Source organism: Sphaerodactylus townsendi, linkage group LG01 (genome assembly GCF_021028975.2).
Source record: "Sphaerodactylus townsendi isolate TG3544 linkage group LG01, MPM_Stown_v2.3, whole genome shotgun sequence".
Classification (NCBI taxonomy): domain Eukaryota; kingdom Metazoa; phylum Chordata; class Lepidosauria; order Squamata; family Sphaerodactylidae; genus Sphaerodactylus; species Sphaerodactylus townsendi.
This window is the reverse complement of record NC_059425.1, coordinates 29881080-29902912: the sequence shown is the minus strand read 5'-3', so window position 1 is coordinate 29902912 and position 21833 is coordinate 29881080. Positions and strand designations below refer to the sequence as shown.

General features: G+C 46.0%; 1 protein-coding gene across 4 annotated transcripts; it reads right to left on the bottom strand.

Annotated features, from left to right (window-relative positions):
* Positions 1-2119: 2119 nt before the first annotated feature.
* On the bottom strand, positions 2120-20455 carry CLU (clusterin). 4 transcript variants are annotated; one of them, XM_048516553.1, is made up of 10 exons: positions 20307-20400; positions 17201-17246; positions 12459-12574; positions 10795-10943; positions 8945-9115; positions 7611-8022; positions 5983-6096; positions 4495-4721; positions 3374-3555; positions 2120-2358 (listed from the first exon to the last, which is right to left on the bottom strand). In XM_048516553.1, exons 3-10 carry the CDS (start codon positions 12544-12546, stop codon positions 2352-2354), a joined length of 1350 nt encoding a protein of 449 aa, XP_048372510.1. In that variant the 5' UTR covers positions 12547-12574; positions 17201-17246; positions 20307-20400; the 3' UTR covers positions 2120-2351. The 4 variants fall into 4 exon arrangements, with proteins under 4 accessions (XP_048372510.1, XP_048372496.1, XP_048372502.1 ...); XM_048516539.1 differs by lacking the exon at positions 20307-20400 and adding an exon at positions 19608-19854; XM_048516545.1 differs by lacking the exon at positions 17201-17246 and having other exon boundaries at positions 20307-20455.
* Between the last annotated feature and the right edge of the window lie 1378 nt (positions 20456-21833).

Here is a 21833-nt window from a genome sequence, read left to right as displayed (position 1 = left end):
TTGTTTTTCCAGTGAAACATTAGAAATTTCAGGGAACATTGAAATTTTTTCCATAAAATATCCCTTGTAAAATCACTAAAATACGACATTTTTTGTACTATGACATTCTTTATATAAGTATCTATAACATCTTTACTTGAAGGACTCTCATATAGAGGATGGTGCGGAGTTGTTTTCTATTTCCACAGAAGGTCAGATTAAAACCAACAGGTAGAAATTAAGAGTTAAAGGCTAAACATTAGGAAGAATCACCTAACAGTTAGAGCACTTTCTCAGCAGGACAGACTTCCTTGGAAAGTGGTGATCTCCTTTGGAGGTTTTTAAGCAGAGCTAAATGGCTACATGAAAGCAAGGCTGATTCTGTGAACCAAGGCAGATTGTGAGAGGGAGGGCAGGAAGGAGTGCATCCGCGCTGGGCTCTCTTGGCCCTTTCTTAACATGCCCACAGTAATGCAATCACTTTGGGGTCAGGAAGCAATTGTCCTCCAGGCCAGACTGGCCAGGGATGCTAGATGTTTTTTGCCTTCCTCTGAACAGAGGGGGGGGTCCACTGGGGGAGTGGGGGGAGGCAGCTGTGTATTTTCCCTGTTGTGCAGGGGGTCTGACTTAGATTTCCCTAGAGGTCCTTTCCAGCCACATAACAAGGGAAACAGCCCTCGGGAAGCTGTGGCAAATTGACAAAGAGGGACAAGCAAGCAGAAGTGGATGTCAGTAGCTGGGAACAGTTTAAATAAAGGACCTGTCTCCAAACTGACTGGTTAACAGCAACAATAAAACACTAAAACCAGGAATGACCCTTTATAAACCCTGCATACAATCCTGCCAAAAATTAAGCAAAGTTGTAAAACAGTATGCCAAAAAGGAAAACAAAGTATCCCTGCCCCCCACAAATACAGTACTTATGAAAACTAACTACTACATTTTGTTGTGGATCTTCATTTGTTTACAATTCCTATGTAGATGAATTCTATTTATTTCCATTTATATCGTGCGATTCTTTGAATGGGGACTCAGAATGGCTTACAATCTCTCCATTTTATCCTCGACAGACCTGCAGGTTAAGGTTAGAGCATCCATCTAACCCAAGGTTTCCCAGCAAGTGGCTGTTGTGGATTTTCTGGGCTGTATGACCATGAAAAACCCAAAACATCCAGTTGATTCCAGCCATGAAAGCTTTCCACAATAAACTGTTCCTCAGCTAACCGCATGACAGAGGGGAGATTTGAAACTGGGTCTCCCAAATCCTAAAATATAAGTGTTTGCAAGCACTGACCCACGGGGTAACGTCACATCACAACGTTCACTAGTTGGACTTTGTTTACAGGGTGGTTGCCCATTGCCTTCCCTAGTCTTCTACACTGTACCCCCAGCAAGCTGGGTATTCATTTTACCAAGCTTGGAAGAATGGAAGGCTGAGTCAACCTTGAGCCGACTACCTGAAACCAACTTCTGTCAGGATTGAACTCAGATTGTGAGCATAGCTTTGACTACAGCACATTGGTTGAATGCCAACAGATATTTGCATGTATGAGAAAAATCCATAAGAACATAAGAGCAAGCCAGCTGGATCAGACCAGAGTCCATCTAGTCCAGCTCTCTGCTACTCGCAGTGGCCCACCAGGTGCCTTTGGGAGCTCATACGCAGGATGTGAAAGCAATGGCCTTCTGCGGCTGTTGCTCCCGATCACCTGGTCTGTTAAGGCATTTGCAATCTCAGATCAAAGAGGATCAAGATTGGTAGCCATAAATCGACTTCTCCTCCATAAATCTGTCCAAGCCCCTTTTAAATCTATCCAGGTTAGTGGCCATCACCACCTCCTGTGGCAGCATATTCCAAACACCAATCACACGTTGCGTGAAGAAGTGTTTCCTTTTATTAGTCCTAATTCTTCTCCATACCACACAATCGCTCCACACTGTTCCACAGAGAGAAACAGATCTCGCTATGACATGCCTCTGAAGATGCCAGCCATAGATCTGGGCGAAAGAAGCAAAGACTACAAGACCACAACCACACAGCCCCCAAAATTCCCAACAGCCAGCAGATTCTGGCCATGAAAGCCAATGCTTACGAATTCACTTTTAAATCTCAAGAAAACTGAATCTAGACATGCCAGTGTTCAATGTCAGGCCTAAATCTTTTATTTCAGATTCGGGTCAGCCAAGACCCAGCAGCAGAAGTAGGGCAGGCGACACAGTGTATGAACTACCAAGTGCAAACAGATGGGATTTGGTGGGTGCAGCTCTGCTGTGGCGCTAGGACAGCTACGAGGCGGGAAGGCAGGAATGGCAGGAGGCTATGGCTTCTTTGTCTCCTTTGTCTTTGCCAAAGATCCAAGCAGCAGAAACAGCTACAGCCTAGTGGAAAGAAGGAAAACGCTTTTATGAGGAGCAGATTATATCATACTAAGGGGGAAAAATGGATATTTCTGTGTGATTCTATGGAGCACAGCCCTTTGGTAAGCATTGTTCCAGGTCACAAGCAAATATAGAGGAAAAGAGAGAACTTTCTTTTGCCTTTTCAGTTCTCATTTCCAGTGAAGGGACAACACTTTTGAAATCCAATATCTGGAGGAGGTTCCTTTCTTGCTGTATCATCTCTTGATGCCCTGAAAAGAGGCTTTTCATGGGGCAAAATCCAAAAAGCCAATTACCTTTTATGAAGACCAACCTCACTGACACATAGCAGAACACAAGCTTTCAAGATCTCTAGAATTCTTCATTAAGCCAGATGTAACAAAATGAAGGGGGACGACGACTTTTCACATCATGATTTTAGGACCTTTTCTAGCCAGTATTTAGTGGAGATGTTTCGACATGTCTATTATTTTGCTCAACAAGGCTTCTAATTAGTTCCTTCCTCACCAGATTTATGTGTAAGAGAAGGGTGCCATAAGATTAGATTGGATGAATGTATGTAGTGTTTTATTGTGAAATAATCTGTAGGAGAAACCACTCTGAGCCTGTTTTGATGGGGGAGAGTGGTCTATAAATCTCACAAATCAATAAATAAAACTGTATCCAGACTGAACCACTTCAAATTGCAAGCTGGGCTCCATATAACTGACAGCTTTAGACTAACAATCGCTCCACCGGAAACGAAACATCAGGATTCAGTCTTAGCTGCCTTCCCAATGTTCCAGTTTCCCCACATACAGGGGTCGTTCTTTTTTACATGAGAGATTATTCAGTCATGCAAGCTGTTACCTGCCATCTGAAATGGTACATTTCAGACACTGGCTGTTCATCTCAACATGAACTTGGCCATAGCTGTACCAGATGAACCTCCCACAATGCACTGCTGCTAAACAGTTAACCTCCAGGTTCAGTCCCACTCCACCACACCCAGAATCTCACTCAGTGACGTACTCACACTTCAGTGTCTTTGAAATGGCGCAGTGCCTCTTCTGCCACTATTTCCATGAACTTGGGATCTTCCCAAGGAATGCTTCCTGGCACAGTCAGATGCTGAGGCTCGGAATCAAAGAGCTGGATGGTCACCTCAGTGTCAGATGGTTTGGATGGGTCCTCTGGATTGGAGGATTTGGAAAGAACCTTCAAGAGAGGAAAGCCGCTGGCTATTAAGCACAAGTCATTCATCTGGAAAACCAGTGCTGATACAGAAACAAGCAAGCCATCTTTTCTGATTGTGGGCAAGAAGGTGCGATACAGACAACACATTGCGTTTAACAGAATCCATCTAAGGGCATTCCAGCCTTGCTACAGACTCACTAGTTGACCCTGGACAAAACACATGCTTAAGTTCACTTCCCAGCCTCTAAAAACAAGAAAGCAAAACAAATGTTCATTGCTGTTCATGTCCTTCATGGTACAAAAGCATAATAGCTGGTGAAAAGTGCTGTCCAGCTACAGGCACCTTATAGAGACCTTACAGAGTTTTCAAGGCAAGAGATAAACGGGTGTTTTGTCATAACTTGCCTGTGTTAAGTATTTCAGCTTTTGTGTCCCATTCCAGCAGAAGAGCACCGTGCCATATACAGTGGTACCTCTCTAGTACCATAATGTTAGTACAAATGGCATCAGCTTTTCCCTGCACTGTTAAAATCTGGCTGTTGTCGGTTTTCCAAGCTCTGTGGCCATGACCTGGTAGCTTCTGCTTCAATGTTTTGCCCGCATCTATGGCGGGCATCTCCAGAGGTATGTCACAGCGAGTGCCACTGAGTGCCATGGAGAGAAACACATCTCACCATGACATACCTCTGAAAAGAAATGCGGGCGAAACATTAGGAGCAAAAACTACCAGACTACAGCCACACAGCCTGGAAAACCACAACAGCCAGTTGATTAAGGCCATGAAGGCCTTCAACAATACTATTAAAATCCCTTCTGAAAAATGTAATATGCCAAAGACTGAACCTGGAAACATCAACATCCATGCCCCCTACTTGAATTCGCCCAGACCAGAACGAGGCACAGCATACAGATTAGCGTGAAAGCACGTCGACACACAAATGTCTACACAGTGGGACTCACCGTGCTGACACGCAGAGGTCTGTTGTTGCTCCGAGTGAGGTTGGCTAAGCGAGAGACCCACCCAAATTGGGAATTGAGTTGATCAAGAAGACTTGTGGTGTTGAACATTCCCTCTTGGAAGGTCTTGAAGAGATTGTCATACGTCCGGCTGAACTGTTCAGCCCTTCGCAGAGCATCCTCAAAGCGCTCCCTGAGCCGGCTCTGATCTGGATCTGTCTGGGAGCAATCTGTGTGTAATGGGGAAAATCAAGAGAGAGAGAGAGAGTGGTCTTAGGATCAATCCCAAAGCAAAACCAGATTTGAGTCCACTTGCACCTTAGAGGCCAATGAAATCATTGGGTTATAAGCTTTTGACAGTCAAAGCTGCCTTTGTCAGGTATCAGATTCTCAGGTATTTGAGTCTATTTCTTCTACCGCAGATCAACATAGTCACTCTCCAAAACTAATCCCAACGCTCTTATCTTTGAAGCCTTGAACTCTAAATTCTAATGATGTATTCATCGCGTCAGGGAGCAAAATTACCCCAAATGAATGCCAGCTCCCCATTGTGAGGTTGCAGGAACAGAGAAACTCTGGCCCAGTTTAAATGAAATGCTATGCTGAGCTCGTTCAAAAAGACAAAATAACATGCAGAATCGCCCAGGGCAAGTCCTCCCATTTAAATTGGGTTATTGGCCCTTCTGCAAAGACTGATAGTCCAGATATATGTCACACTGGCATGCTAGCATTATTGTGCATAAAAGAACTGGCAACCCTAAACAAGAGGCCAGCTGAAGGTAAGCCTGCTTGCTTTTAAGTGATTACCACCATAAGAACATAAGAAGGAGCCTTGCTGGATCAGACCAGAGTCCATCTAGTCCAGGACTCTGCTACTCGCAGTGCCCCCCAGATGCCTTTGAGAGCTCACATGCAGGATGTGAAAGCAATGGCCTTCTGCGGCTGTTGCTCCCGAGCACCTGGTCTGCTAAGGCATTTGCAATCTCAGATCAAGGAGGATCAAGATTGGTAGCCATAGATCGACTTCATAAATCTGGCCAAGCCCCCTTTAAAGCTATTTAAGTTAAGGATTAGGTTAGTGGCCATCACCATTTCCTGTGGCAGCATATTCCATCAGTCAATCAGACATTCAAAATAAGTTACCAGGACTCTCCCTTGTGGAATTTGGTTCAGAGGGTATCTTTGCAAACTTTTATTCACTTAGAAAATCACCCTAATCTGGCAGCTTTGGAGAGCCACAGCAAAACCATACCATCCATGGTTCACTTCTGTAGCAGTCTAGCCAAATGCAGGAAAATGCTGGTATTCAACTGTTGGGCAGAACCCCTAAGTGGGCCCAGTCACTTAGTCAATGCCACCAGTCACTTAGAAAAAGAGAGATACAGAGAATGAGGACGACCAGATGCAATGCAGGAGAGTAGAGATCCCTGGCATTTAACACTTTGGGTGCCATTTTTCCTATAGCAAAGCATAACACCTTCCCACACTTACCCACATCCAAGATTGCTTGACATTTCTCACACTTCCCCTTCATCCTCAGGCAGCCTGAAGAATTTCGTCGGATCTCACGACACACCATGCGGTCATTGCTGAAATTGCGTGCCTCTGAAAGGGGCAAGGGAGCATCACTTGAAGGTTAACAGCCTCCAGCCCTACTAGATACGTTTAAGTCATGAGGATCAGTAGTGAAACTTGATCTTAGCATTTTGAGTGCGTTGCTTCATTCAAGCCTCCAGTTTAACATTTCAGCCTTCATATGATAAAACTAGAGCCTCTATATTCAGGGGAAGTATCTCTCTAAATACCAAGTGCTGGGGATTAATATTGGGGTAGAGCTACTGCTTTCCTGCCCTGCTTGTCAGCTTCCTGTGAACATCTGGCAGCAACTGCTGGAATCTAGAAGGCACTAAATGGCATAAATCTGTTTCTGTTTACCTTCACAATTAGAATACAGGAACCACTTCCTCAGATATCATGGGCGGAATAACAAAAGCAGATTTTTAAAAAGAGAGTTCCATTTGTTATCATTAGACAAGAGGGAGTCAGGAAAACCCTCGAATAAAATCAGACCTTTATTACAAACTCACTAATTGGACTTGTGCAAGTTGCTGACAGGCATCTGCAACACGGAATACTAACCTATCTTGCAAGATCATCTTATAGGTAAATAAGAGTTTTAATTAATCCATTTATACTCCCCCTTTCTCCTCCACAAGGACTCGGAGCAGCTTACATCATTTTCCTCACCTGCATTTTATCCTCACAACAACCCTGCCAAGTTGGTAAGGCTGAGAGAATGTGGCTGGCCGAAGGTCACCCAACAAGCTTCCATGGCACGCGTAGGGATTCAAACCTGGGTCTCCTAGATCCTAGTCCAACTTTCTTAACCACTATACCGCTCTTCCCATGCCCTTCTTATAAAGTAAGGTAAGCTTATGAGGCAATGACCAGAAAACCAAGGATTCGACACAAAGGATCACTAGCAATGCTCCATTCACTGAACCAAGTCTCCCCAGTCTGAAGAATAATCTTGTTGAATGTGTGTCAAATTATGGAAATGGAACAGACTACTGCTCTTTTCCCTAGAACAAATTCCTATGCATCAAGCTCTAATATTCTGGTAAGCATTTCCATAGCAAAACCCACATGGAAGGGATGGACAGTGTGGAACAGCGGTTAAAGGTACCAGCTAAGACTGAGGGGACTCATGTTCAATCTCATGAAGCCCTCGAGGTGACTTTGGGCCTGTTGTTCTCGCCTTTGCCTGGCATACCTCACAGGATTGCTATAAAAATGGAGATGGAGAGAACCATATCTGGCAAGGGTAGAATAAAAATGCAAAAAATAGGACCGGGTAAGGCAGGGCATTCAAACGGTTAAGGCAAGCTCAGTTCAGTGCACTCAGGAAACTGCCTTAGACTGAGTCAGATAATCAGTCCGTCATGATCACTGCTGCCTTCTCAGATTGGTAGTGGCTCTACAGGGTCACAGGAAGAGTTCTTTCACATCACCTGCTGCCGGGTACTTTCGACTGGTGATGTTAGGGATTTAACCTGGGTCATTCTGCATGCCAAGCAGATGTTCTACCACTAAACCATGGCCCCTCCCCTGATCCTTACCTGTCGGGAATCTATCCAGCCAACTTCCGTGGTTTCCCCCCAGCCACGGATCATGCTCAAAAGCTTCAAGCAATGGCCGGAAAAGCTGGGAGAAGTCCTCAGTGGGGAAAAGACGGCTTGGAAAGAAAGAGTGGACGTTTCTGGCAACTCTGGACCGAGTAAAAGGGAAACCGATGCCACTGAAAGGATTCCAAAAGTTACTTGGGAAGAAACCGGAGGAGGGGGGGAGACGCCCAGAGGCCTGCCTGCTCTCTTGGAAAAGGTCATCCACGCCATCCGCCATCACGCCGTAGCGTTCCTCCAGGTCATGCAATCTCCGGTCTTGCTCTTCAGTCTGATCCATCAGGGAATCAACACGCTCTCCGTTCACCCAGATGGAGAAAGGAGAAGTGTGGTTCAGAAGCTCCTCCAGCTGCAAGGAACAAGGTCAGGTTCTTGGCATCAAAACAGAGTAACAGGAGTCCACACTGTCTCATGACACAGTTCTCAATAGCACATGGGGGTGGAAAGTGCTGTCACTACACCAATGCTGTCAGCCTGGTATAGTGGTTAAGAGCAGGTGCATTCTAATCTGGAGGACTGGGTTTGATTCCCCGCTCTGCCACTTGCTCTGTGGAGGGTTATGTGGTGAACCAAATTAGCTTGTGTACTCCCACACATGCCAGCTGGGAGACCTTAGGCTAGTCACAGTTCTTTGGAGCTCTCTCAGCCCCACCCACCTCACAGGGTGTTTGTTGTGAGGGTGGAAGGGAAAGGAGATTGTAATCCCCTTTGAGTCTCTTTACAGGAGAGAAAGGGGGGATATAAATCCAAACTCTTCTTCTTCCCCCATGCCTGGGGCAGGCTGGTAAGATAGAAGGTGAGCAAATGTAAACAGCTCACCTGGCTGTTAGATAATAATTAGATTTTGCACTCAGGAAGACTTGCATTTGCTGATGAAATTATTTTGATAGAGTAAGGTAAGCATGCCTGGCTTTGCAAGCCCCTGAGGCAATGGACAGACATGCTGATGGTCCATGAGTGAATCAGTCTCTCACCCAAGGTTTTGGCCACTCATTAGCATAGCCTGAGGACAGTCTTCACCTCACATTCTCCAAGAAAAGCACTGCTAGCCTCTAATGCTCCCCACACCCATAGCTACAGATAAAATGCAGATGGAATCATTTCTTTCTCTAAGGCAGGACCACCAGAACACAGATTTCTTCCAGGAGAACATGAAACATCTTTACCCCACACTCTTACAAAACACTTGGATCAGCACAGATTGAGCATCCCACACTTTTCCACCACACATCCAAGTGCATCTTCTGGCAACACTTAACTGGCCAACTCACCTGCCTGCCAACCAGGCCGGCACCGCTGTGGCACGTCCTAGAGTAGAATCTCATGCAGGTCTGCTTCAGGCACGGCTTGCACTCTTCCCAAAGGGCCAACATGGTCTCGTTGCAAACCTCCTGCTTTGCAGTCAGCTTCTGCTCGGTCTCCTTGGCGAGGAGGAGAGCCTCCTGCAGACAAAACCAGGAAGTCAATTCCTCTGAAACACATCAAGGGGCCTTCATAGGCAAGATCATATCAGAAGTTGAAAGAGATGAAGGAGATTGTTTGTGTGTATTGTCGAAGGCTTTCACAGCCAGAATCACTGGGAACATTGAGGAAATACCAGGAGCTGTACATAGCCACGTTCCAGTTGGATTACCTACTGCCTGACATTTCGCCAGCATCTGTGGCTGGCTGATCCTCTGAAGATGCCAGCCACAGATGCAGGCAAAATGTCAGGAGAAAATGCTACAGGAACACGGCCGGCCATACGGCCCAGAAACTCTACAACTCTCCAGAGATTGCTTCTCTTTTCACAAGGAAAATCCTCAACTGATGGAAGGGTCACATGCTAGTTTCCCCACTGTTTAAAGCTGGGAGAAGCCTAACAAAGCATTTGAAAGAAATTATCTCAAACATTAACAAAAAATGATTCCAATATAGTGCCTGTCTTCTCACCAACTGGAGTATTCTTGGAGAAAGGGAGGGAGGGAGCCCTCAAGAGGCACTCTGACAGCCCAATACTGATGTCTGGCACAGGCGGGGTTGGTGTGATGGAAGCAGTGCTGCACAGCCTCCAGCAAGCTTCCCCAGCAGCGCAGGAAAGGAAGAAACTCAAAAAATCCTCCTCGCCACTGGGACTCCCCCAATGGAGCCCTATGCACTTACATCACCCAAAATGGTGGCATAAGTGCAGGGCCGGAGCACAACTGGTGCCAAACCCCACGGTGGAAGCCAACCAACATTGGCTCTATCCCCGGGAATGCCCCCACCACACTGCAAAGATGGGCGCCACAGCCAGACACCAGAGGATTTGCCCCTTTGGCATAGTAAGTGCCCCAGGAAAGGCATTTCTGCTAGCACAGGCCCACGCTGCCTCCAGAGGGGAATCCCCACCCCCTCTGGATTGGGCTACCATATAGGAGTTAGCAGCCACACCTAGACAAGGCTTAATTTGAGGAGAGGGGAAGGATACTGGTTGTGGTGGGTTTTCCAGACTGTGTGGCCATGGTCCGGTAGATCTTGTTCCTAACATTTCGCCTGCATCTGTGGCTGGCATCTTCAGTGGTGTATCACAGAGAGAAGTCTGTTACACAGTGTAACACACAGTGTAACACAGTGACACACTTCTCTCTATGATACACCTCTGAAGATGCCAGCCACAGATGCAGGCGAAACGTTAGGAACAAGATCGACCAGACCACGGACACACAGCCCGGAAAACCCACTACAACCAGTTGAATCTTGCCGTGAAAGCCTTCAACAATACAGGGGAAGGATACTTTGCTTGCCATCTCAAATTTGGCATACTCTTAAGCAACCATAAAAGCATCGCAGTTTTTTCAAAAATCCAGCCACTTTGTCATAAAAACCTGGACTAGAATGGGTTTCGCCATTCTACTCAATTATATACACCCCTTGATTCTGACTGTCACTTAACATCAGCTAGAATAACCACACCATATCTAAACATGCGTCTAAAGCCATCTGTCCTGTTTCTACTCTTTTTATGTGTAAGGATCTCAGCCAATGTGTGTTCTGAGATTACTAATAAACATTAAACAGGACTGTGGCCCTCAGAGAGAGACATTTTGGAGGGGAAAATATTTTGGTTCCCAAGCTTGTGGGCCCTCATACCAACACAAACCTCTTTCTTCTTTTTCGTGTCTTCCAAGGTGTTCAGCATCTTCTGATGGTCACTGTTTGTTTCATCCATGAGAGTTTTCATCTGTTTGACTCCACTAATGGCATTCTCCACCTCCCTGTCAATGTACTTGCTCCCCGTTTCAGACATTTCTGGGGTAGGGAAAAGGGAAGACTTTGTTTATTTTAGTTATCTCCACCGTACTATCCCTCTAGGAACCACTTCACACAATACAAGATTTCTATACTGAAGGTTTTGTAGTGCTAAAATGGTACCAAAAAGTCATTTATAATGAAGACAAAGAGGGCTGACCATTCCTTTCAGACACTGTTTGTGTATTTTACAACAGTGTCCGACAGGTCTAGTATTGGAAACTGAATAAATCTTTCAGGGGCAGCCCCTTACCAAGATTTTATTCAGTGACCACTCCAAAAAGGTCCATACTGCATGCTACAGTCTACAAGGCAGCATTGGAATTCTCCAAACCTGACTTTGGTACCAGCAGCCGGATGTCAGGAGTACAAGGGCCTGGGTTTCCAAGCACCTTGGGCCCCAATCTGGATTAGATCCATGGCACAGGGAGTAAAGTGATGTCATCCTCCCCCCACCATGTTTTCCCCATACCTGAAATGGTCCAGGGGGGCATCATTTGCCCCAATGAGGGGTTGCATGTGTGCTAATGGGCTACATGTGCAACCCTCGAACTAGGCAAATAGTCCTCAGTCACCTACTACTGCCTACAACATTTTGAAGAAAGTTACTTTGGCAAATTCATTGGTTACCATCAAAACCTGCTTCAGGAATTTCTCTCTGATGACTTTATAACTGTTAAGGAATTTAACCAAATTGGCTCGTTTGCATTTTACTGAAACCTTAACACGTGTGTCTTTGATGGCTACATTAGATGAGATACTGAGCTAGCTGTAGACATATTCCACAATTCAAGGGACAGACTAAAGATCACATCCAGGACCACACATACTCACTCGCCAATGCAGATCTGTTTTTTAAGCACTCCCCTTAAATCGTTTGCTGTTTTAAGAACATCTGATTAAAAAGGCAAACTGATTAAAAAGCCACACAGCCCACAAAAACCACAACAGCCAGTTGATTCCAGCCACGAAAGCCTTCGACAACACAGCGTCCTTGAGTTTTACTGCTCCAAAAAGACAGAAGTTAACCTCTGTCCAGCCTACTGGATTGCCAACCCTGTTGCGCAATCTGGCAGTGTCTGCAGACTATTGTGACTGGTCAAGCAAAATTTTCTGCTAGCCAGCCACAAGCTGCCCATGACTCACTGCTCTGGGAAGTGACTTCATGATGCAGGTGTCTGGTTAGGAAACAGTGCCCTCATAGCTAAAGCACATCTGGCAGATGTGGGTGTTTTTGTGGTCAGCACAGATTGTTTGCACCTATTACATACCCAGGATGAGTCTAAGCAAGCTAATTGCACCAAGTTTCCACGATTAAAATAAAATCTGGAAACGGATGCAAGACTTAAATCGAGGTTCATCCAGAACCTAACTTGATTGCAACTCCTCTCCCTTATATTGTCTAACTGGCATTCTGATGCACAGACACACACATACCTCTATGTGCATCCACAGACTGTAGCAACACACTGTGCCAGTAGCCATGAATGGAGAGTAACACCCACCCCTACTTACGTTGCAGTTTGTTGGGAGGAACAAGGCAAAAGCCCCTCTCCCCACAGAGGAAAAGCCCCAGAAGGGGGAGCAGGAAAGTCAGGGTCATCTTGCCTCCAGAAAAAATTCCCAGAATCCTGCAGGAAAAAAAGCAATAGAAATTAAAAAAACAGCCCAATCAAATAAGGTTGAATTACAACAAGCCTCAGTTTTGAGGGGAGGGATGCCCCTATTATGTGGTTCTTCCAAGCAGTAGGACATTGAATGACCCACTTTCCTTTGGGAAAAGCACAAAAGAGGTCTTGGCATCTATACAGAAATACATTTCTCTATACAGCTCTGGACAGCACCAACCACTTCCAGGAGAAGTGAGCACATCAGCTCCCTTCTGCTATGTTCCTGCCTCCCCCAACCTACACCTACAGTTCTTGTAACCATGCAGAGCTTTGAATGTTTGGGAGCAGCCAGATTAGAGCCATTTCCTCAGATCAAAAGGAGTATGTTTCTTATCAGAAGTCATATGGACACTCTGACCAAGAGAGAGGATGGCTGCATGTCACTGTTATGGGGATGCTGTGTGCATAAGCTGAAAAGGAAAAAAGATTGCTCCCCCTCAGAGGCAGGGCTACCAAGGGGCAGGGGGGCGCCACGCACCGGGCGCATGGTTTTGGGTCACGTGGGGGTGCAATATTCCCCCCAACCCCTCCCCCTTCCCAGGCCCCTCCCCCCACAGCGCCCCCGCCCCACACTGACCTTAGTTCCTTTCCTTTTCCTAGAACTTTTTCAGGGTGAAAAAAAAGTCAGTTCACAGTACAGGCTAAAAACAGCCTAAGGAGCTACAGTTCCCAGGAGACCTTGGGGCTCACAAGGTCTCCTGGGAAGTATAGTTCCCATCAGGCCATTTTTAAGCCTGAATTGTGAATAGGCCTTTTTTTCACCCTGAAAAAAATTCTGGGAAAAGAGAGAACAAGGAATCCATACGGTGGAAAGGTGCCACGGGGGGGGTGTCACGCTTACAGGGGAAGAAAATATAGACTGCCCACCAAGCGCAGTTTGGCCCAGCTACGTCTCTGCTCCCCCTTTTAAACAAACTGATATTTAGCAGCTCTCTAGAACCTGGAGGAGAGGTACCTGTGTGCAGCATACAAATTCTTCCTGCTTTCCAGGGCAGGTAGCTCTCCAGGACATTCACTTAATTAATTTGTTAGAAAGGTAACTAATAAAGTTTAAGTACATAAATAAACTTCCCACAGCCTCATGGGGCATTTTCAGACATGGGCAGTTTTTCATTATATTACTTCATAACCCAAATTGAAAAACCCACATCAGCCAGAGTGTTAATTCAAGTTGCAAAGACCTCTCTGTTGATTCCTGTTTCACGTTACAAACAAATCACGTCAAATACGTAACACGAGAGGCTCAAAGTCTATTTAATCTGCCCAGCCGAAAAAGAAAAGAAAGGAGAAGACACTTGAATTCTGGATTATTGTTCATGAAATGTTCACAGTCTGCAAACCTAACTTCATTTATTGAGATTCAAGAGTGGGTTTGTTGGAACCAGGAGTTCAACATCACAGTACTGGGTTGCTTGTGGGGGTGCCGGGGGGGTGGGGGGTGGGAGTGTCAAAGCCTCTGTTTTGCAACAGTGGGCACAAACATTTCACAGTGGCCAAAAAGTCTCCTGGTGCTCCTCCAAACACACACTTGAAAGCGGTCAGGGTTTGTGTGGCTTCCTCTCACGCTGGCGATAGGAAGAGCCCAACCCCAGGAATAGCTGAGCACAAGCCAGCCAGCCAGCCAGGATGCCAAGATCCACACACGGAAAGGAAAATAAGCACACGAGGTTGTCAAAGAAATCATCTTGGAAGTGTCTTATGCAGAGACATGGGCTGGTTTTGCAGGCCCCCAGGCACAGAGATCTCTGGGCTTTCCTCTGCTCCCCCAGGCCTGCAATACCCCTGCTTCTTTTCCACCCACCTGCATGCCTTCCACTCACCTGTGTGTCTTCTTCCCCTACCCACTTGTGAGCCCTCTCCCTGCCAATGCTCACGGCCCCTTCTGCAATGGCTCTAGCAATGAAATCATCTGGGAGAATGGGTGGTCGAATGCTAGCAAGAGAATGGGTGGGTGAAGTTTCAGCAGTAAGCCCTGCCAGAAGCCCCGAGAGCTGCCCACCTCAGGGGATTCTGAAACCCTCCTTGTGGGACACAACAACTGATACGGGACTTGGCCAGCCTTCCTAGCCTCACACTTGTTTGCAGAAGCATGGTAGGAGGCAAGGCAGCTAGGCAGGGCCTCTAAAGAGCAACTTAGGTATGGAGTGTCAGATGTATGACTCCATCTGGGAGAAGACACTTCAAAAAGCCATTGGTGGTGGCAGTTGGTGGGTACCCAGTTTACAATCGGCACCCTTGGGGAGCAAGGAGTAGGGATGTGTCACCAAGTGGACTTGGAGCAGCCACAGGGTCCTTCTACCTTTTTAAGGATCCAGTTAGAAGGAACATGGAAGGCCTTGCCAGACTGTTTTTCTAAACTTTTTGCAAGCGTACACAAAAAGGGTAGAGTAGGGGTTTGACCAGGACAGCTGTGCTGCTAGTGATGTCACAAGCACTGCTCAATAAGAGTTGATCATGTAGCACATTCCATACTGCTACTGCAACAGCAAACTCAGTCCCAATGGTTGTGGCAAATGTCATAACCTTCCACTGAATAAGTGTTATGTGAAAGGGCCACTGAAGTTGAAGGAAGGTTTTTTAGAGGAACATCCTCTAACAGAAGGTGGGACACATGCTAGAATGTGAAGGTGGATGTGTGCAGAATGTGCACTTTTCCAATGATAAAAGGTTGTTCTTTGAATGTATGTGTGTAAACTGCCGCCAAGTCACAGTGGACCCATAGTGACCCTCGTGGGTTTTTCAAGGCAGCTGATAAAAGTAGAGGTGGTTTGTCATTGCCTTCCTCTGCAGAGACTTCCTTGGAGGTCTCCCTTCCAAGTACCAATTTCCCTGACTTGCAGTCACATGCATACACACTATCAGAGAAGTTGTTACTCAGGCTACACTGTACTATTCCACATTTCACTTTGACTGGAGGCGGGGGGGAGCACTGGGGAATAACGTGCCCGGAACAGAAGTCTCACTTTAAGAAAAACTATCTGGCTCAAATCCCAATTTTTAAAATTGCAAATCGCCACAAGGCAAGCTAAAGGTTAAGAGTCACTACATTAAATGTCACAAACAAATATTATTTTAAATCATCAACTGCATATTTATGCAAAAGCTGGTAAGGGCCCTCTCTAGTGAAAGAAACAAACACACAAAGAAGTCAAATGGGACCAGGATAAACACTGTCGAGGGGGAAAGCTACGGTCAATACATGTGCTTTGCCTGTGAAAGGTCCCAGGTTCAGTTTCCACTAGTTCTGACTGAAAGAGCTTTGCCTTAAGCACTGGAGAACTGCTGAGTCAGATGAAGAAAATTCTAGGCTAGGAGACCAATAGGCAGATTTAGCTTCTTGAGCAACACGGGTCTCCACTTGCAGCCACACACTAAGGGGGAAGCCACTTCTGCTAACTCCCCTCCTTCTCTCTAGTTCACTACAACAATGAGCCATCAACTCGCAACCAACTTCTGATGACTCTTTGTGGGGCTGTCAAGGCAAGAGGTGAATAGAGGTGGTTTGCCACGGCCTTTCCCTGCATAGCAATCCTGGTCTTCGTTGGTGGACTCCCATCCAACCATGGCCAACTTTGCTTGGCTTCCAAGCTCTGACAAGCTCAATCTAGTCAGGACTATTCAGACTCCACCTCTGTGGTTAGCGACACCTTCTGCAGATAATTTTCCTGTTTCCAAATGCTACCTTTTGACCCCTTATTATAGAGCTGCCTTCCTCACACCCACGGCCAAGATACATCGTTGCTCTGCCCTGGGATGTTCTGTGTTCCTCATCAGTATCTTCCGGCATCTTGCAAGGGATTGTGGGACACAGTCCCAGGACTCCTCATGTGAAACCAGCCAATTTGCAAAGCAGCTCCGAACCAGCTGGTGAAACATGTGCCCTCTACCAAGCACAGCATAACAAACGCCAAGGTTGCATCATGCACATCAGAAGGAAAGCGGTCTGGCCGAAAGGCATGCCAGCGCCTGCTTTGTCTCTCGTCATTTCCCTGGCCCAGCAAAGCATCAACTGACTCAACAGAAGCTGAAGGACAGAGAGAGGAGACTGTGGAAAGCCAGCAAAGTTGGAAACGTGCCCTTCTGCCTAGCCTGGGAAACAAAAGAGACACGGGAATGCTGGAACAAGCTCAGTGGCTCCTAGAGATAAGGTGCCAGTTGGGGAGGAGGTCAAGATTGTTCCTATTTGTGTGAAAAGCAGTGGGAATCCCTACATTACCGCCCCCATGATCTTCAATACTTCTTCATTTTGAATCACAGGCACATCCCTTCCCTTTCACACTTGCAGAGAACTGACAGATTAAGACACAGGCTGAAGCTCTGCAGGTTCCTCCACTCCCAATTTTCAGTGGTCAGCTTTCTCCTGCTGTCCAGAAATATTGGCAGCTGTCAACGAGCTCAAGCAGGCAGTTCTTTCTGTCCAGAAACAGGACTTCAGGGAGTATTTTGGGCTGCCACGGGAAGAGAGGAGGCAGGGGAGCTGAACTCCACGGGTGGAAGTCCATGCATCCATGAGACAGTCTAACCAGCATCCAAGCCATGAATTCTGTGTCGGGCCCCATCGTGTACTTTCAAGAGTGCCAGGCTCACCTGATAGGATGTAGCAGTGTCAAGACTTCAGTGCAGAAAGGGCTTCCTGCCAAAAAAAGGAAGCAAAACACTTGCACAATGTTGTGGTGCAGGCATAGCTTCAGATTAAAGGCAAAGAAAGAAATGGTGGAGAGGTGGAACAAGTTGTTTAATACTTTTTACAATCCCTTAGCTTTTCACAAGCAGCTTCTTTCAGGGGAAATTGTTTCCCTCTGGATTGTTTCTTTCTTTCCCTTTGTTTTGTTTTGGAACGGTCTCCTTCTTTTCCTCACAGCTTCAAAACATCTACCATAACACAGCCCTTGGAATGACACGGGCTAAACCCTCCAGTCTGACTCATGCAGTTTGTGCCAAAGGATTGCTGTCTGTTTAGCCACAGGCAAGTTGCTTCGTTCAGGTAAGAAAAACGGGTTGAGGTTTTGGGGTTTTTTTTGCAATATTCCTTTGACCAATATATATGGTCCCTTTCTTCTGAATGAAGAAATCAAGACAGCTGACGATTCATATAAAACACTCACACAAAACTGTATTAATAGCACTACAAAACAAACACAAAATAGAACTACAAAACAAACACAAAAGATGTCAGAGGATAACAATCAATTCAGTTCAATCACTGAAAGGTGGTCCTGCATTTTCAGCTTCCTCGAGTAGGTCGAGAAGGACAGCACCAATCTCACTCGCAGAAAAGCGTTTCATACGATGGGGGGCAACAACTCTCCCCTAAACCCTCCTGCAAGTTGCTATGGATGTTACTTAGAAGATGTAGGTCCCGTATAGAAATTAAAAATTCAATTCAATTCAATCTTATTCATCAGCCCTAAAGTTCAGGCAAGTTGCTATGGGTACATATTGGAGGAGGATGGGGGAGGATGTTAATTTCCTGATCTAGGGAGCCTTGACCAGTCCAATCTTGTCAGCACTTGAAAGCTAAGCAGGGTTGACCCTGGTTAGTATTTGGATGGGAGACCATTAAAGAAGTCTAGGGTTGCTACCAAAGTCAAGCAATGGCAACCCATCTCTGATAATCTCTTGCTTTGCAAGCCCTCCAGGGTCACCATAAGTGGGATACGACTGATGGCCAAAACATTTTTTTTTAAAAACCAATTATATGAACGTTACAGAGTTTTTCTCACAGAATTTTTAAAGCAAGCATCATAAGCTCATAGGAAAGGTCCAAGAACATGCTAGCAATTCCTGCAAGCTTAGATAAGGTTTATAGCCTTTCTGGAAAATAAACCTTTTGCCACAGGTGTTCCAAACAAAAAACACTGAATGTACTAATAATAAACCAGAGTCCCACATTCCATCAGAATATGTCAAACCAATTTCCTATAGCCCCTGAACCTGGCATCTCCTTCTTCCTGCTCTTTGAGCACTCATGTGTAGCAGCTATTCAGGCAAGTCCAGTTCAAAGCAAGATCAAAGAAAATGCAAATTGCTACATACCCCATACCGACAGGATTGTTCTAGCTTCAGGGCCTCGTCCATTCGTTATACAGAAACTGGTCCTAGAATTCCCAGCAAGGGACTTTCAAATTGGTTGTTGTGGGTTTTCCATGCTGTGTGGCCGTGGTCTGGTAGATCTTATTCCTAACATTTTGCCTGCATCTGTGGCAGCCACAGATGCAGGCGAAACGTTAGGAACAAGATCTACCAGACTACGGCCACACAGCACAGAAAACCCACAACAACCAGCTGAATGTGGCCGTGAAAGCCTTCGATTTTCAAATTGCTTCACATTTCATACCATCAGGGCTTCTTCACCCATTCACCCTCCACTGTAATGTACACCATTATCTGTCAATAAGGCCCTACCATTACCATGTGACACAGAGATCTGCCTCAACACAACAGAATAAATGAACACAAACATGACACCAAAGACTGTTCTTCTGCAAATCTGGAAGCCAACATTCTTTGGCAATAGAACTTCACAGGGGGGTTGTAGAGAGAAACTGGTGATCTTGTAAGAAAGCTTGACGCTATCCATTTGGAACTCAGTCATAATTGTGGGTTCCTGTTAACACTACAGGGGTCAAATCTGCTTACAAAGATGACAAAACCAGCAGAAAGAAAAGACACAGATGCGCCACCGATTCTGAGGACCAGCGAACCACTCCAGAACCACAGTCAGCATTATTGTTAGGTGGGATTTCAAAGACCTGACAGCAGCAACAGTCCGCACCATAATGGCCAAATGTTAAATGCACAGTTTGAACCTGGGCCACTTCATCTCAAAGTGTGGTCAGGGATGTGCAGCAGGAAGAGCCTCTGATTGCAGAAAAAGACCAGGGCTTGAACATGCACTCTATTCCTGCGCTGAAGTAAATAAAGCGCTAAAGGCAAACAGAACACTGCAACCCACCCACTCACCCCCGGAAACATTGCTTTTGTATATACAAACCAGGAGCCAGGAGTCCTTCTTGCAAGGATCTAGCTTGCGTGTAACTCCACACGCCTCCCTGCAGTGAATTACAGCAAGCCCAACAGACCTCGGCTCCCAGTTCCTCCGAACCTAAGCACGTTCGAGCATCTGGTAAAGAACAACCCGGGCAAATGTAACCACTAGGCAACACAACATTCCCCCCAGGCTTCCAGCACCCCGACTGCTCCAGCTCAGGCTGGACCGGGTCCATCTTTTCCCACAGCTCCCTCTCCAACACACCCACTCCGAAACCTGGTCCACGGCCCAGCCTTCTTCCCACCGGGCCCGCCCGGTTCTATTTATGCCTGGGAAAACCGCGGCGGCTTCTTCATCCCCAAGCGGAGCAGAAACGGTGGCCTGCTGGGTTTCCTCGACCCCTTTCCCAGCTTTCGTTTGCTGGAGAGAGGAGAACTGCGCCATGCCCCACTTTTCGCTCCCTCCCCTTTTGCGTGCGTGGGAACATGCCCTGACACGAGTCGCTTTTGCAAAGGCAGAGCTTTCCCACTCCCACCCCTGTGCTCTGCAGCCTGGGGCTCAAATACCCGGCGCTTGATTGCGCTCTTGCATGAAAAGGGACCAAGAAGATCCAGCGGGGATGGAAGATGGAGAACAAGCCCAGAGACAGCAGCACCCTCGTTCCCCCAGCCTTGCAACGCAAACTCAGCATCTCCACCCCACCTCGGTGTCGCTCCGGTCCTTCTTCACCCGGACGAGCCTTGGCGCAGTGGCCGGCGACAAGCCCCTTTTATAGGCTGGCTCCTCCTCCTCGTCGTCCGCCGCCCCCCGTCGCGGAGCGAAAGGTCTGGAGCCGCAGCCGAAGAGTCTGTCTTGACAAAGTGCGGAGCTCAGGTGCGCCGCCAGGGGGCGCCCCCGTTCCACGCACGGAAAAACCAGGCTGTTCCTTCACATCCCGAAGTTAGTTTTTACAGTGGCCGCCGAGCTCCTTGTTGGGTTTCCTCGCATCCCTGCGGGATCAGCCCGAAAGCCGCCACCGCCTGCTGGAAAATACCCGGCAAGCCACCACTGTTTCTCCGTTGCACTTCTCCATCTGTAAAATGAGGTCATAAAATGTGCTTTCGTCTGTAGAGGTTCTTGTTTTTTCGCAGCTCATCACTTCTTGACAACAGCCCTGCATGGTGAGCCAGGATTGCTTTGCTGGAACTGGGGGAGAAGGATAATCAATAAGGGTTCAGACCTTATACAAAATTAACCACCACCACCCTTCCACGAATCTGTGGCGAAGGTGGGAGAACTGAACCCAAGTCTCATGAAAGGGGTTTTTAGTATTTAAAAAGTGCTGACGCATAATTGAAAAGGAAACTGCAGGGGGCCCTTCCTCTATATCAGTGGTTCCCAACCTGTTTTCACTTGCATCTTCCTTGGCATCTCATTGCCCTAAAATTGCTATTTTATGATAATGCTGCTGATTTTAAGGATTTTAGTGTCTAATATTTATATTTTGTATTTATTGTATTCATTGTGTATAATTTGTTATTGTACACCGCCCAGAGCCCCTCGGGGATTGGGCGGTTTATAAAATCTAATTAATAAACAAACAAACAACAACAACAACAACAACAACAACAACAACAACAACAACAACAACAACAATAATAATAATAATAATAATAATAATAATAATAATAATAATAATAATAATAATAATAATAATAATAATAATAAAATCTTGGTATGAAATGCATTCTTACATAAAGCCTGCCACATCTTACAGAGCAGCAGTTTCCAGCCTGGGATACATGTATTACTATTATTATTATTATTATTATTATTATTATTATTATTATTATTATTATTATTATTATTATTATTATTATTATTATACATACTTGTGCTGTGTTGTTATATGTATAATAATAATAATAATAATAATAATAATAATAATAATAATAATAATAATAATAATAATAATAATACATGTATCCCAGGCTGGAAACTGCTGCTCTGTAAGATGTGGCAGGCTTTATGTAAGAATGCATTTCATACCAAGCTGTCTTAAGAAAGATTTTCACTCCGGAAGCATTTGAATGTCACAACAAACTACAATAAACCAAGACTTGGGTAGGAACACAGTATTGTTGCCTTCATGATTCTCCCTGACCACCACCCTTCGGTCTTCTCATACAGAGCCCAATTAAAGATTCTTGTTTTAGAAATAAGCTCCAGTTTCCTGTAGTATATGAATGT

Bases quoted from the DNA above. Each gene is read 5' to 3' on its own strand.
- CLU (XM_048516539.1), bottom strand. From the start codon at position 19,839: ATGGACCCGGTCCAGCCTGAGCTGGAGCAGTCGGGGTGCTGGAAGCCT. The intron at 12,575-17,200 runs GTGAGCCTGGCA...TTTTTCCTGCAG, and splicing joins ACACTGCTACATCCTATCAG to GATTCTGGGAATTTTTTCTG. The intron at 9,116-10,794 runs GTTTGTGTTGGT...TTTTGTCTGCAG, and splicing joins ACACGAAAAAGAAGAAAGAG to GAGGCTCTCCTCCTCGCCAA.